At 42.7% G+C, this 15057-nt stretch overlaps 1 protein-coding gene across 8 annotated transcripts in view; it reads left to right on the top strand.

Annotated features, from left to right (window-relative positions):
* Positions 1–15057, top strand: part of CLIP4 (CAP-Gly domain containing linker protein family member 4) — an 86450-nt gene that overhangs the window by 9046 nt on the left and 62347 nt on the right. For 4 of the 8 annotated variants that reach the window (XR_006215944.1, XR_006215945.1, XM_007088851.2 and 1 more), the window contains exon 2: positions 14491–14638. Coding sequence is in view for 6 of the 8 variants with exons in the window: in XM_007088851.2 (XP_007088913.1) it covers positions 14506–14638 (133 nt within the window). In the remaining 2 variants the exon portion in view is untranslated. Of the gene's footprint in view, positions 1–4038; positions 4098–5923; positions 6096–6603; positions 6752–14490; positions 14639–15057 lie in introns of those variants that run through there. The other 4 variants (XM_042982243.1, XM_042982242.1, XM_042982245.1 and 1 more) reach the window with 3 other exon arrangements.

Genomic DNA, 15057 nt, shown 5'->3' with positions numbered 1-15057 from the left:
TGTTAAATTTCCCTCAACAGCCTCAAGAATTTTTTTACATTTCTTTGTTTGATCCAGATCTAAATGCTCTGCACATTATAGTTTGTAGATAGAGCTCTTATGTCTCTTTCGATCTACACTAGTTTCCCTTAGCTACTTTTTGATTGTAGGAATTGGGTTATTTTCCTTGTAGAAGTTTCCACATTTTGGACTTGGCCTATTACATGCTCATGATGTAATTTATGATATTCCTTCATGCTTCATGTTTTCTATAAAATGATATTTATATCTAGAGACTTGGTTAAAGTATGTTTCAATGAGGGGCGGGGGAGTTGGAACTAACATCCTAGTGGAAACCATCTCGATGCTGCTATTACGTGCCAGAGATGTTTCTGGAACTGCCTTGGTGGCCATAGCTTTGAGCAGCCAGTGTGAAAGACTTGTTCCTTAGAGAGGCAGTTTTAATCCTGATGCCATGAAACATTCCCTGTGTTCCTTCTTTCTTATGTTGGCCTGTAAAGAACACTTTTTAAAAATAGTTTATTTATTTATTTTTGAGAGAGAGAGAGAGAGAGAGAGAGAGAGAGAGAGAAAGAGAGAGAGCAGGGGAGGGGAAGAGAGAGAGGGAGACAGAACCCCAAGCAGGCTCCATGCTGTCAATGGAGAGCCCAACATGGGGCTCAAACTCATGAACTATGAGGTCATGACCTGAGCTGAAACCAAGGTTCAGACACTTAACCACTGAGCCACCCAGGCACCCTACCATAAAGAAGACTTTAAAAGTTGTTGTATCACGTGGTGTTGGGGAGTGGCCCAACTGGAGGACATGGGAAGCAGTTCCCACATTGGAATGAGTTGGGTTTGAAAACTCCATTTGTTTGTGTCTTTTTGGGAATTAGACTAACAAAAGAGAGAATAAACTTACAGAATAGCACGAATCTAAATTAGGCCAGTTGAGTTAGAATATTTGAGGAAGTCTCTGGTTTATTTTGTGAAAGGTATTCAGGAGATTCAAGTGTGCAACCAGGAATGAGAACCAAGGATTCAGATAATAAGGCTTGTGAGGTCTTCAGTTTGTAGTCTGCTTTAGCAGGCAGGTCCCCACTTGAAGCTTTGAGAGAGAAAAGGAGATTCTTCAGAAGAAAGCAAGCCCACGTGACAGCAGTAGGAAGTTCCTGGGGTCTCTGGTGACTATCGATTTGAAAGGATTTCAGTGGTATTGATGAATTTCTCCATCAATAAATGATGTTATGAACTTTTCTTAAAAATGGGGAATGGGGCTTTGGTTTGGAAAATCCAGAACTATGAAGGAAAAGATGACTCCAGTGAACAAACAGAAGAATCAAGCTGTCATTTACTGACATGGGAAGGGTGTGGGGTAGGGTTCTATTCTGAACATATTACATTTGAGATGCTTATTATACACTATAGATTAGATGTTGAGTAGGCAGTGGATATATGTCTGAAGTTCAGGGCTAGAGATAGAAATTTTGGAATCCTGAAAATAGAGATAGCATTTAAAGCCTTGGATGGGATGAGATCATCTAGTAAATGAGAGAATGGCTTCCTGGAAGCCACGTGAAGGTTACAAACACTTTCTCTGAGGCATATCTAGGAGGGTGATTGCTGAGTCATAAAGCACGCTGATAATTTTTTTCACTAGACACTGCCAGCTTGCTCAATGGAATGTATTTACCAGTTTAAATTCCCATCAGCAGTGCATGAGGATTCCCATTTCCCCATATCTTTGCCAATATTTGGGATTTTTCTAATTTTTGCTAAGCTGATGGGTGAGGCACTGGTGTGTTGGTGCTGGCTCATGAGAGCAGACTGAACACACTTCTTCCGAAATTCTTGTTCAGTGACCTCCTGCTGGTAGTTTGAAATTGGCAGGGGTGAGAGTATTTGCACATGGAAATTAGCAAACGCTAAAATTAGGACTGCCCCTGCCCTAATCCCCCAGAGCTGGTTTTTAAATATACCAGCATCCCAGTGGCTATAGGTAGCACCATACTTTTTGTTGTGTTTCTATTCTCTCCTCTCTAGAGGGTTTGAGCATCTCTTCTATGCTTGCATGCCATTCTGGCTTTTCCTTCGGCCTATTTCTATCCTTTTCTCATTTTTATATTGGATTTTCTGACTTCTTTTTGTTGACTTGCAAGCGTTCCTTACATATTTTAGATATTAATCCCTAAATGCTTTTGAACACATCATATATCTTCTCCCAGTTTGTCAGCTGCTGTTAACTTTTTCTATAGTAGTCTTCATTGGAGAAAAGCCTTCATTGTGATGTATGGCAAATCTCCCAGCCTTTTGTTTTAAGGTTTGTACTTTTGTAGTCTTGTTTTATGAAGTAAGTCCCTACCCCCATGTTCATAAAGACATTCTCCTACATTTTCCTTCTACCTTTCGAATGTAGGTCTTTAATTCGTCTAGAGTTCTCCTTTGTTTTTGTTTTTTGTCTTTTTTTTTTTATTTTTAAGTTTATTTATTATGTGAGAGACAGCACAAGTTGGGGAGGGGCAGAGAGAGAGGGAGACACAGAATGCAAACCAGGCTCCAGGATCTGAGCTGGCAGCACAGAGCCTGATGCGGGGCTCGAACTCACAAACCATGAGATCATGATCTGAGCCAAAGTCGGATGCTTAATCGACTGAACCACCCAGGTGCCCCATGGGGTTCATCTTTGTATATGGTAGACATGGAGCATCCAGCTTTATTTCTTCATAAACTAAGCCAGTTTCCCCAACAATATCATCTAAATGACATATATTTTTCTCATTGATTTGTGATACCACCTTTATATATGTTGAGGTCTCACGGTCTGCTTCTGAGCTCCCTATTCTGTTTTACTGTTCCATTTCTGTTCTAGGACCACACTATTTTTTTTATCACTATGTGGTAATAATAATATCTGGCAGGGCAAGCTTCCTCTCTTTGCTGTTGCTTTTCCAAACTGACTTAACTATGAAAATTTTTATTTTTCCTCATATGTTTATTGAAGTTCCTTAAACTTTGAGTTGGTATAACATTGCATTTAGAAATTAGATGGATTTTTACAATGTCAAGGCATCCTATCCATGGCATGTCTTCATTATTCAATCTTCTTTAAAAAATTTTTTTAATGTTTTTATTTATTTTTGAGACAGAGACAGAGAGCATGAGCAGGGGAGGGGCAGAGAGAGGGGGAGACACAGAATCTGAAGCGGGCTCCAGGCTCTTGAGCGGTCAGCACAGAACCCGATGCAGGGCTCTAACTCACAGAGTGTAAGATCATGACCTGAGCTGAAGTTGGACGCTCAACTGACTGAGCCACCCAGGCACCCCTCAATCTTCTTTTATGTCCTTAAATAGAATTTTAAAACTTTTTCCATAAAGTTCTTACAAGTTGTTAGGTTAATTCCTGGATATTATGCTTAAGAGTTTTATTGCTATTGTAAATCTTATTGTCTGTTATATTTCCTGGTTGCTTACTGCTGATATAGAGGAAACTATTTTTAGCAATTTATCTTCTACTTGACAACCTTATTGAACTCACTTATTACTTCTAATAGTTGATTCTGTTAGCTTTTCTCTGATGACGATCCTATCATCTGCAGATATAGATTTTAGGGGCTCTACCCAGTGCTCTGATATTTTGCATTTCACGACTTCTGCTAGTTGGGCTTCAATTTGGCACCCCAATTCTGACAGCGGGGTCTTTCTTATAGTCCTGATGGCCCCTACATCCAGATTCTGAAAACTGAGCCTTGTCTTCTTCTCAGTGAATGATATGATATCCTGCCCAATACCTCAGTCCACATAAGAGCAGTGGCTCAGTCTTCTTTTGCCTATGTCCCCAACCCTTTTACCATGGTTTGGGTCCTGTTAGCTGCTGAGAGACCTTTTGGTGCTGACTTCTGGTTGTCTGCTTGAATTTCTGAATGGTCCCTGCTATTTGACACAACATTTCTGTGTCTTGAATGCCCCAAAGGACACCCTGAATAGGTAATACAAAATAGTGGATCAACACAAGACTTCAGATCAGACAGACTTAGTTTGAATCTTTTCCTGCCCCAGGGTACATCAAGCAAGTTCCACAACCTGATGGAGTCTCTTTCTTCATTTGTGAAGTGAAGGCAAGTAAAATCCCATAGGTAAAGGGCCACACAGTGGTCAGTCAGTAATGCCCCTTCTCCATACTGATCACCAGTGCTGATAACTTCCTGTGACTGTGGTTTATGTTTCATTGTCCAGGAACCTCACTGTGCCTTCAGATACAATTGCATCTTAGTAGGTACAGTTGTACCACATGCCCATGTGCCTTCCCACCCCAGCAGATGGTTTAAGTTCCAAGTCCTGGTCCAACTCTTGTTAACTGGGCAATACGTGGTCATACTTGTATGACCCATGGGGTTTTCTAGGGAGCATGATTCTGATGAGTGCTTATATTCTTGATGATGGCTTATGGAATAAATTCAGTATTTTGGACAAAGGCAACCAGGTGAGTAGGAGACTCTCTCCCTAATTGCTTGGTATCCTGGGAAATTGCCTGTGTACTATTTTGTGTTTGGGTGTAGCAGAAAAGGCTAGCAGCCTGGCTGGTTCTAACAGAGACTTTTATTATAGTTAAAAACAACTCAACTAGCCACACCCTGTCACCTACTAATAGTGGTATCTCAGAGGTATAATTTAAATCAGCAATAAAAGTGAACTGTATACCTATGTTTCCACAGGTACACCAATAGCACCTTCTGTTACACACAGATCTTTATGAGTTTTTGTGGCTCACTGACAACAGGACTAATTTATAGTTGCTTAAAGCCAACCAAAGTTGCCTTCCTTCTTCTAACCAGTGAAAGAGGTGGGCAGGATCAGACAAGAAGAGGGTATTATGGCAGCAGGGAGAAGGAGGTGCAACTCCCAAAGGGAGGAGGCAACTGTGTCACATGATCATCCCCGAGAGTCCATGAAGGTGCTGAACCTGCAGAGAAAGAGAAACTGGCAGCTGACCAGGGACTGTGGGATGGTCATGGCATTTAAATATTGCATAAGTTCTATGGGTTTTAGCTGACAGTGTGCTCCACCCAATTCAACAATGTAATATTGACTGCTACAAAACTATTTTGATATCTTGAGCTATGCTAATAGAAGCATGGGACCTAGAAAGAGGTGAGAGTTTCTATTTTCTCTGCACTCAACAGGACACCACGTTCATTTGTGAGCTCTAAAGAAGCTGGGGTATGTCATAAAGACTCCTTTAACATGCTGGTGAGTGGGATCTTGACCCTGTCGTACAAGGAGTAGCCTAAGCGACAGAGAATGCTTGTCCTAGATATCTTGAATCGGAGGCAGACATGATCTAGAAGTCCCCAGAGTAGAAACCCAATAAGGAGGAGATGCAGGGAGGTGATTTAGCTCAAGGTAGGAAGAGCTTGTCAACAAGGCTGGTCTATGATAAAATGACTGCTTTTAAAGAAAGAGTTCCTGGTTACTGGAGGTATTCAACTATGGCCATTTGGTGTAAGGATGTTGCAAGGGAGGCCCAGGCAAGGGAAGGGGGCTTTTTCTAATCTCCAGAATCCGTGATTCCAACAGGAGAAGATGCTCTGGTGTGTCCCCAGCACTTACCTCTGCTCTTGCAAGAGACCCAGATAGACATTCAGTCATTCAATATCTGCTCTTGCCAGGCACTGTGCTTGGCGAACACGGAGGTACAGTGTAGTAATCTGTATATCACAGCCAGAATGAAAAGGCCTCAGAGAGAGAGTTGTTATGTTGTAACATCAGTGATTCAGTGTTATAAACCTCAGTCATGGGGAAACAATGGACTCATTAAGTTCCTTCATTAAGGAGACTCATTAAGTGCCAAGCAACACCTTTCCTTCTACTGGGTGATGGAGAACCAGGATGTCAGCACTTAACGTCTGTTAGTTGTTACAGTTTCACCACCTCTGGCTCTTGGGGAATGAGATGGGACCGAGGGAGAAGAAGGTGAGAAATGAGCAAAGCAGCAGGAGAAATAAAGTTCTGGGACGACTACTCACGTCTCCCCTTCTGCCTCCACAGACACCTTTGGGTGTATTCGGCCTGGGTATAGTATCGGCTAGGCTTTTTACAGCAAAACCTGCAAACAGGTAATTGACTGGTGGACCTATTCTGGGCCATGCACAGGGTTAGACACAGGGGAGCCCCAAACAGATAAGACGCCATGCCTGCCCCTGTGAACTCGGTGGGGGCGCTCCTAGCCCCGGGGCGGGGGTGGGAGAAGGTAGCTAAGGGCTTTAATGGAGGAGTACAGCGCGCCAAGGGCTACCGCCCCTACTCACTGCCCTGGGCCCTGCGGGGTTCCCCTGAGAACCTTCCTGCGACTGCGATGGAAATACCACGGCGCTGCCACCTCCACGCAAGCCTAACCCAGGAAGCTCCCAGGCGGTCCCAACCTGGAGGCTCCACCTTCCGTGGGCTGGGGGCCCGCGGGGGCGCAGGCAAGAGGCGCGCGCTGCTCGCCTCCACCCCACCCCCCAGCCCCGGCGCGTGCGCGGGGCTGGGGCCGAGGCCTGCGCGCGGCCCGGGAGCCTGCACTGCGCGCGCGCCGACCCCGCGTGGGGCCCGGCTCGGCGCGCGCGGAGGCGGCAGGCGGGAGGGGCCGGACCAGGTCTGGGAGCGGCGCAGCGGGAGGCTCCGCGGCCGGCCACTGGAGACGGGCGCCGGGCGGAGGAGCGCGCCTCTCGGCCTTGCCTCCGCGTCTCCGCGTTCGCAGCCGGCCGTCCCGAGAGGACCGGAGGAGCAGGTGGGGCGGGAGCGCGCGGGGGCTGCGGGCCGGCTGGGCGGGGGCGCGGGTGCCCGAGGGGCTGTTGACGGCTCGGGGAGGGCCGCGCGGAGGCTCTGGGAGCGCCGCGTCCGGTGGCGCCGGGGTCGCGGGCTCCCGCAGGCCTCCTGGGGGCTGTCGCCGGGGGCGGGGGCGGCGCGGCCCACCTTCGGAGAGGTGGGTTTCTCCTCTCCGCTCCTCGCAGGCTGTGTAACTTTGGGATGAGGAGCGGCGCGGTGCCTGGGTTGCGGGCCCCCTGTCCGCCTCCGCAGCCGCGGCCGCCCGGGCGCCCTGGGAGTGTCACCCGCACGCAGATGTGCTACGTGCGGTGCGCCGCCTTTGGTATTTTTTCTGCAGCGGGCTTCTTCACATCTCCCGTGCCTCCCCTTGCTAAATAAATTGTTAAGAAACCTTTTGCCGGTGGGAATGCAAAGCTAAACCAAATGGCTTTGCTTCCAGTCTTTGGCTATCCTGAGATTCCTTAATTCGAAATAATAGGAATTGGGAAGGGAAGTTGGGGTGGGGGGTTGGGGGCACTTGCTCTGAGCCCTGCCCTAAACAGAGAGGTGGTTTAGACCTCATCCTTGTAGATTAGATTGATGGGTTTATAATGTCAGCTTTCTTTTAGATGTCAGGTTGTTCATTCATCCCGAGACTAAAGAGGCAGTTTGGATTTAAACTCTGAGACAGTGTTTTGATATATATCAGAGGATGATATTCTCAAGGGATAGTAACTTGCTCTATGTTCCCAGCTAGACTGTGGTTCACATTGTAGCAATTTCATAGTATAAATCGGTGCCTGTGAAATATTTCAATATAGAAACACCCTCCTCCTTAGAAACATCCTGCAAATACTTCATTTTCAGACTGACGTTTGTCATTTATGAACCTTCTGCACAATTTGAAGTAAGTCGTCTAAATGGCAGAAGATCAGGCGATGTGGGACACGGAGCGACTATGGACCGAAAGCAGAGAATTGAAAATGGCAGAAATCTAGCCTTCTACATCTTTATTATGCAAAAGCATCCTGGTTCTATCTTATTTTGCTAACAATATGCATTTTTAAAAAAATGCTTTCATTTGGTAATGGACCACCTGGGCTGTAAGATTAGATCTTGAAATATGAGTATTTTTACTTGTTTGATAGAAGATTTAACAAATGGTATATTATTTGTAGTACTTCAGACATTTCAGATTCACCAGATACAGTTTTCACTAGCAGGGTCTTTTAAAAAAAGTGATATTTATATGGTGTCTTTTTATTGTTCTTAACAACTCCAGTTTTGAAACATGTACTAGTGGCCTTTTTGTTAATCAACTCTTTCTCCCTGTTTAAACCTACAAATATCTGGTTACTTTTAGGCTTACTGTTCCCTGGTTCCTTATGTATAATTAACCGTGCTGCTATTGGCTTGCTTAGTTTTGTTAGCCTTTGTTTATTGTTGATTCTTACTATTTTCGCATCGAATTTGAGCAGCACTGTTTTTCTTCAGTGGTGTTCTACAGAACTTTCTGCAATGAGGGAAGTGTTTCTGCACTGTTTAAGCATGGTGTCTGCTACCCACATGTGGCTTTTGAGTACGTCTGTGGGGCTAGAGCAATGGAGGAACTGAAATTTTAGTTTAATGTAAATAGCCACGTGTGGCTAGTAGCTACCTGGTTGGACACTGCAACTTTAAATTTTTAGTCCTTCAGGAAGCTTCCACTGACCCTCTTGAACACAGCATTTATTACAACTGTACAGTAATTTCAGCTTTCTTATAGAAATATACTAGACTCTAACCTATGTGGGGACGAGGGCATACCTATTTTCTTTCTCTTTGTATGCCCAGCCTAGGACTTAGAAACACTCAGTAAATGCTTGTTGAGTGACTAATGAACTTCTGGAGGGCAGGTGTCTTTTATATTCTTTCTAGGGCTGAGAGGCAACTAAGTATCGACTATTGTAAATACCTGTTTAGTGATTGAATAGATTTATATATGTAACAAATAAATGGATAGCTGGAGATACTACATTAAATTTTTTTGGTTATTATCTTTTATTGAAGCATAATTAACATACAGTGTTATATTAGTTTCAGGTGTACAATATAATGACTCATCAATCTATATATTACTCAGTGCTCATCATGATAAGAATACTCTTAATATTCTTTATCATTTTCACTCACCACCTACCCACCTCCCTTCTAGCAGCCACTGGTTTGTTCTCTGTATTTAAGAGTCTGTTTTTTCTTTGTTCCTTTGTTTTGTTTTGTAAATTCCACATGAGTGAAATCATATGGTATTTGTCTTTCTCTGTCTGACGTATTTCACTTAGCATTATAACCTCTAGGCCCATCCATATTGTTGCAAATGACAAGTTCTCATTCTTTTTTGTGGGTGAGTAATATTCCACCCCCAGTCTTCTTTATTCATTCATCGATGAATGGATGCTTGGGTTGTTTCCATACCTTCACTATTGTATACAGTGCTGCAGTAAATGTAGGGTGCATACATCTTTTGAATTAGTGTTTTTGTTTTCTTTGAGTAAAAACCTAGTAATGGACTCACTGGATCACTTAGTAATTCTATTTTTAATTTTTAATTAATTAATTTTTAAAATGTTTATTTTTGAGAGAGAGCGCTCAAGTAGGGGAAGGGCAGAGAGAGGGGGGGAAAGGATCTGAAGCAGGCTCTGTGCTGACAGCAGCAAAGCTGATGTGGGGTTCAAACTCAAGAACTGTGACATCGTGACCTGAGCCGAAGTCAGACCCTCAACTGACTGAGCCACCCAGGCACCCCTCTATTTTTTACTTTTTTTTTTAATTAAAAAATTTTTTAAAATGTTTATTTTTGAGAGAGAGACAGAGACAGAGTGCAAGCAGGGGAGAGCAGAGAGAGAAGGAGACAGAATCCGAAGCAGGCTCCAAGCTCTGAGCTGTCAGCACAGAGCCCAATGCGGGGCTTAAACTCATGAACCATGAGATTATGACCTGAGCTTAAGCCGGATGCTTAGCCACCCAGGCACCCCTATTTTTAATTTTTAAAGGAGCCTTGGAGATATGATTTAAATGCTTATTTTGGTTATGGTAATTTTTTGGGAATCTAATGGAAATAAAGGCTCCTGGCAAAATACAGTATTTAAATGAATGAAAGGGCCTCGTGATTCTAACTCATGTGGACACAGCTTAGATCTCCTGTTAGTTGAGTAGCTCAAAGATGTTGCCCTTGAACCATATTCCAGATAAAGCTGAGGGAGTCTCTTGACCATAATGAGGTTCCTTAGTGAGGTCTACTAGCCTTGAACCGCTTTGAAAAAGTTAGTGGCCATCTCTTCTCACCACCATTCTGTGTTAGGGAATAGACCAGGAATCCTTGAAAAATCACAAGATATTTGAGCCATGTTACCAGTTGCATTTTCTCAGAGCTGTTTTTGGGGTGATGGTGTAGGATGGGATTCCTATATAAATCAGAGTTTGGGGAATTTGATTCTAGTTTGACCAAGTTTGAGCGAGATCCCAGGTGTCTTAGATCTTCAGACCCAAAGATTGCTTTTCAGAAGGATTCTAAAACTTTGCCATGTTTTTAGAGGTGTGCAGTTTTCTTAAGTGGGACTAGAGATAGACTGTTGAGTTTTTCGTGAAGGAAAGGAAATGGGACTAAGGAAAAATGCAATGAAGACACAAAATACAAAGAATGTTCAGTACATTGGTTAGGTAATATTGTAGCTTCTCTGGGCTTGAAGTATCTAGTATATGAAATGACAGTGTTTATTCCACCTTGTTGAGTGAATCATCTTTCCACACTGCATCTAAATGAAATATGTGTAAGACACTAATCTAGCTCCTGTGATAGTTGCGCAAGATAGAGTTCTGTGAGGATCTCAGCAGTCTACAAGGAAATGAAAGGTGCTCTGAGGATCACTTTCAAAAAAATTTTTTTGGATGGGAAGCTCTACCCTATAAAAGGGAGGTTTTTATTTTTATTTTTTATTTTTATTTTATTTTATTTTAATATGAAATTTATTGTCAAATTGGTTTCCATACAACACCCGGTGCTCATCCCAGCAGGTGCCCTCCTCAGTGCCCATCACCCACCCTCCCCTCCCTCCCCTCCCTCCCCTCCCTCCCCTCCCTCCCCTCCCCATCAACCCTCAGTTTATTCTCAGTTTTTAAGAGTCTCTTATGATTTGGCTCCCTCCCTCTGACTTTTTTCCCCGTTCCCCTCCCCCATGGTCTTCTGTAAGTTTCTTGGGATCCACATAAGAGTGCAAACATATGGTATCTGTCTTTCTCTGTATGACTTATTTCACTTAGCATAACACTCTCCAGTTCATCCATGTTGCTACAAAAGGCCATATTCCATTCTTTCTCATTGCCAAGTGGTATTCCATTGTATATATAAACCACAATTTCTTTATCCATTCATCAGTTGATGGACATTTAGGTTCTTTCCATAATTTGGCTATTGTTGAGAGTGCTGCTATAAACATTGGGGTACAAGTGCCCCTGTGCATCAGTACTCCTGTATCCCTTGGGTAAATTCCTAGCAGTGCTACTGCTGGGTCATAGGGTAGGTCTATTTTTAATTTTTTGAGGAACCTCCACACTGTTTTCCAGAGCAGCTGCACCAGTTTGCATTCCCACCAGCAGTGCAAGAGGGTTCCCGTTTCTCCACATCCTCGCCAGCATCTATAGTCTCCTGATTTGTTCATTGTAGCCACTCTGACTGGCGTGAGGTGATCTCTCAGTGTGGTTTTGATTTGTATTTCTAAAAGAGAGGTTTTTAAAGGTGGGTTCCTCTTAACCAACTCAGAAGGATAGCCACTCAATCACTTGGCTGAAGAATTAGGAGTATAAAAACATGAGTGAGTTCTAAAGTGTGGTTGTAGTCAGATGAATCTTCCTAAAACATGGTTTGAATCAGAACTCTCTCCTTTTAAGAAATCAGGAGTTTCCCAGTGCTTATGGAATTAAGTGGTTTGGTCTTTGATCAGGTGTATGCAATACTCCCAAGTAGAGTCCTAAAAAAACATTACAGCCTTACCTCAAACAATGTACCTAGATGTGCCCGAGTTCCAGCCTACTTCCTTTAACATGCTCTTCTTTTAAATTTCCGCTGACTGATCTTTCAAGACCCATCTTGGGGATGCTTTCTTCATGCACTGTTTCTGATTGTCAGGAGTGCCCAATGTAGATGTTCCTTGTACTTATGTCACAGAACATACCCCATTCTCTTTCATCATCTATAGTTACTAGTGCTATTTTATTCACCCTAGTAGATGGTAAGCTAGCTAATAAGCCTGGACTATCTTACTCACTTTCGTATTTTCCAAAACATCCAGAATAGTGCGGTGCCTTGTATGTGGTGGTTCCTTAATAGTTATTAAGCCTTGTTTATGTCCCTTGATTTCAAAGGAAGCTTCATGCTCTGCATAGAATATTTTGCTCAGATTTACTGCCAAAAGTAGCAGCCAACAAGTAGAAATCCTGTTACTTTCATCACTGAGAAGCTATGGCATTGAAGGAGGACTGTCTTTGGGGATGTGTGTTACTTTTTGGAATTGAAGTGTTTGAGGAAGATCACCTTGCTGTGTGGCACCAATTCCTTGTTATTTCCCCATTATTGTGGTAGGGTTACTATCATAATCATTCAATGTATTGGGTGGCAACTAACTTTAGCTTCTAAGAAAACTTGAATACCTTTAACATAGTAACAGTGTATTAGGTTATTTAATAAAGAATATCCATGTCCACATAAGCATGTACCTTATGACAAAAAAAAAAAAAAGTCACCTTACTCGTTACTAGTTCCTGACAGTCTTCAGAAAACATGGATCATTGGAAAGGAACCAGTTAGCTCAGAGAGGTGACTGTTTCTTTGGATCAGGGTGGTGATGGTGGAGTAAAGATGGCTAAGTTAGATATAGGATTGGTTAAGTATAGAACACACACTGGAGTAATTTCTAGCATGGTGTTATCTGCTAGGGTAACTGGCAGCTTTGCCAGTTAATTATCTTTATTCTTTCTACTGAAATGGCCTAGAATCATTTTTATTTAGTTTTGTAATATGGTCTTTGCTTATATTTAACACTGATAAAGAGATTTATAATATTTCAGACTTTACAGACTTGATGCAAAAGAAACTGGATGCTTTTTACCTTTATATATAGTTCAGTTGTACCAACATTTGCTCTGCTATGCCATTTCTATCTGAGCTAGGGTGCAGCAGTCCACTGCAGGGCAAACATCCTAAGCGCTCACATGTTTTCTGGGAAAAAGAGGCAATATCAGTGATGTGGTTTAAAAGGCATGGCCTTCCATTTTCTGCACGGATGGACTAAATGGATGTTGTATGTTGGGGAGAAGTAAACAATACCGGGAGCTCTTAGACCCATATTTGTACAAGTGATGTGATTGATTTCCAGTGAAACTTTCTAGGATGTCAGAAAAGAACGAGAACACTCTAGATTATTTTCATGTGATGAGCACATGGCATGAACTGTTAGAAGACAGGTAATGTAACCTGTGTCAGATCCTATGATAGAGGTACATCTACAAGGGATATTATATCCCTTTATTACTCTAAGTAAAGAGAATATCACCCACTTGGATTAACTCAGCATTTAAAAACCTTTTCACCTAGGGATGCCTGGGTGGCTCAGTCAGTTGAGTGTTTGACTTAAAAATTTTTTTTTAATGTTTATTTATTTTTGAGAGAGAGAGAGAGAGCACGAGCAGGAGAGGGGCAGAGAGAGAGGGAGACCAGAATCCAAAGCAGGCTCCAGCTCTGAGGTGGTCAACACAGAGCCTGATGTGGAACTCGAACCCACCCATGGACCACAGGATCATGACCTGAGCTGAAGCTGGACACTTAACCGACTGAGCCACCCAGGTGCCCCAAGGTTATGACTCCTGATTTCGACTCAGGTCGTAATCCCAGGGTCATGGGATTGAGCTCTTCATTGGGCTCTGTGCCAAGTATGGAGCCTGCTTGGGATTCTCTCTCTCTCCCTCTCTCTCTCCCTCCCTCTGCCCCTCCCCCACTTGCTCATGCGCACACTCATTCTCTCTAAAATAAAAAAAATTAAAAAGCAAAAACAATATTTATAAAAAAGGTTTTCATGTGTTTTGGGGAAATACTTAGCTTTTTTTTTTTTTAAACATTTATTGATTTTTGAGAGAGAGACAGAGCATGAACGGGGGAGGGTCAGAGAGAGGGAGACACAGAATCCGAAACAGTCTCCAGGCTCTGACCTATCAGCACAGAGCCCGACGCAGGGCTCGAACTCACAGACCGCAAGATCATGACCTGAGCCGAAGTTGGACACGTAACCAACTGAGCCACCCAGGCGCCCCAGTACTTAGCTTTTTATTTCTCCTGAGCTTTGTCTAAAAAGATTGCATGTCTGTAAGAGACAGTGTGAAACAACATATATTCTTTAATAGCAGTTTGCTAAAAGGAAGTTTTTCCCCCTTTCTCTCTCAAAAAGATTCTTGAAGGTTGAAGTTAAAAAATGTCAGTAGATTGGGGTTCCTGGCTGGCTCAGTCGGAGGAGAATGCAACTCTTGATCTCCGGGTTGTAAGTTCAAGTCCCATGTAGGGTGTAGAGATTACTAAAATCTTTAAAAAAAGGTCAGTAGGTTATATATTAAAAGAAAGTAGTCTTTTTGTGATTCAAGGCAATCATTCTAAGTTGCATACAAATACAATAGATATGCTTTTTTCTCTCATTAAAGGTGGCTTTCTAGAAGATGACCATAGAGGACCTTCCAGATTTTCCAGTAGAAGGAAATTCTTTGATTGGAAGATACCCATTTTTATTTCCAGGTTCTGATACACCAGTTGTCTTTTCCATTTCTGCAGCACCAATGCCTTCGGACTGTGGTATGTTAAGTAGCCATATGTATTTTCCGTAGACTGGAGACTTGACTTCTATCTTATGCCCTTTTTGCATTCATAATTCTTCCTAAAGCCATTTGCTGTGGTTTTCATAAGATTGCTAGTTTTCCTTTTTCAAAAATACAATTGCCTTTTTCTGCCTCTTAAGCTAAATGCTTTATTTCTGCTGTCTGCATTTTTATTATGTAAAAATATTCATTTTAAGCACCATGATGGATTTAGAGGATCTTATTTTTAGAATGCAGTGGTGCTTAGACATCTAGCATTCTTTTGCTATTGATGTATTTATTTTGGTTAAATATACTGACTTGCTTAAAAAGCCATGTATTAAGACAAAACAAAATACTGTGAGCTAGCCATCTCTAAGGGCCCTGTTGTCTCTGAAATGCTAGGATCTAATTTAC

Source organism: Panthera tigris, chromosome A3 (genome assembly GCF_018350195.1).
Source record: "Panthera tigris isolate Pti1 chromosome A3, P.tigris_Pti1_mat1.1, whole genome shotgun sequence".
Lineage (NCBI taxonomy): Eukaryota > Metazoa > Chordata > Mammalia > Carnivora > Felidae > Panthera > Panthera tigris.
This window is presented reverse-complemented; position numbering and strand designations above follow the sequence as displayed.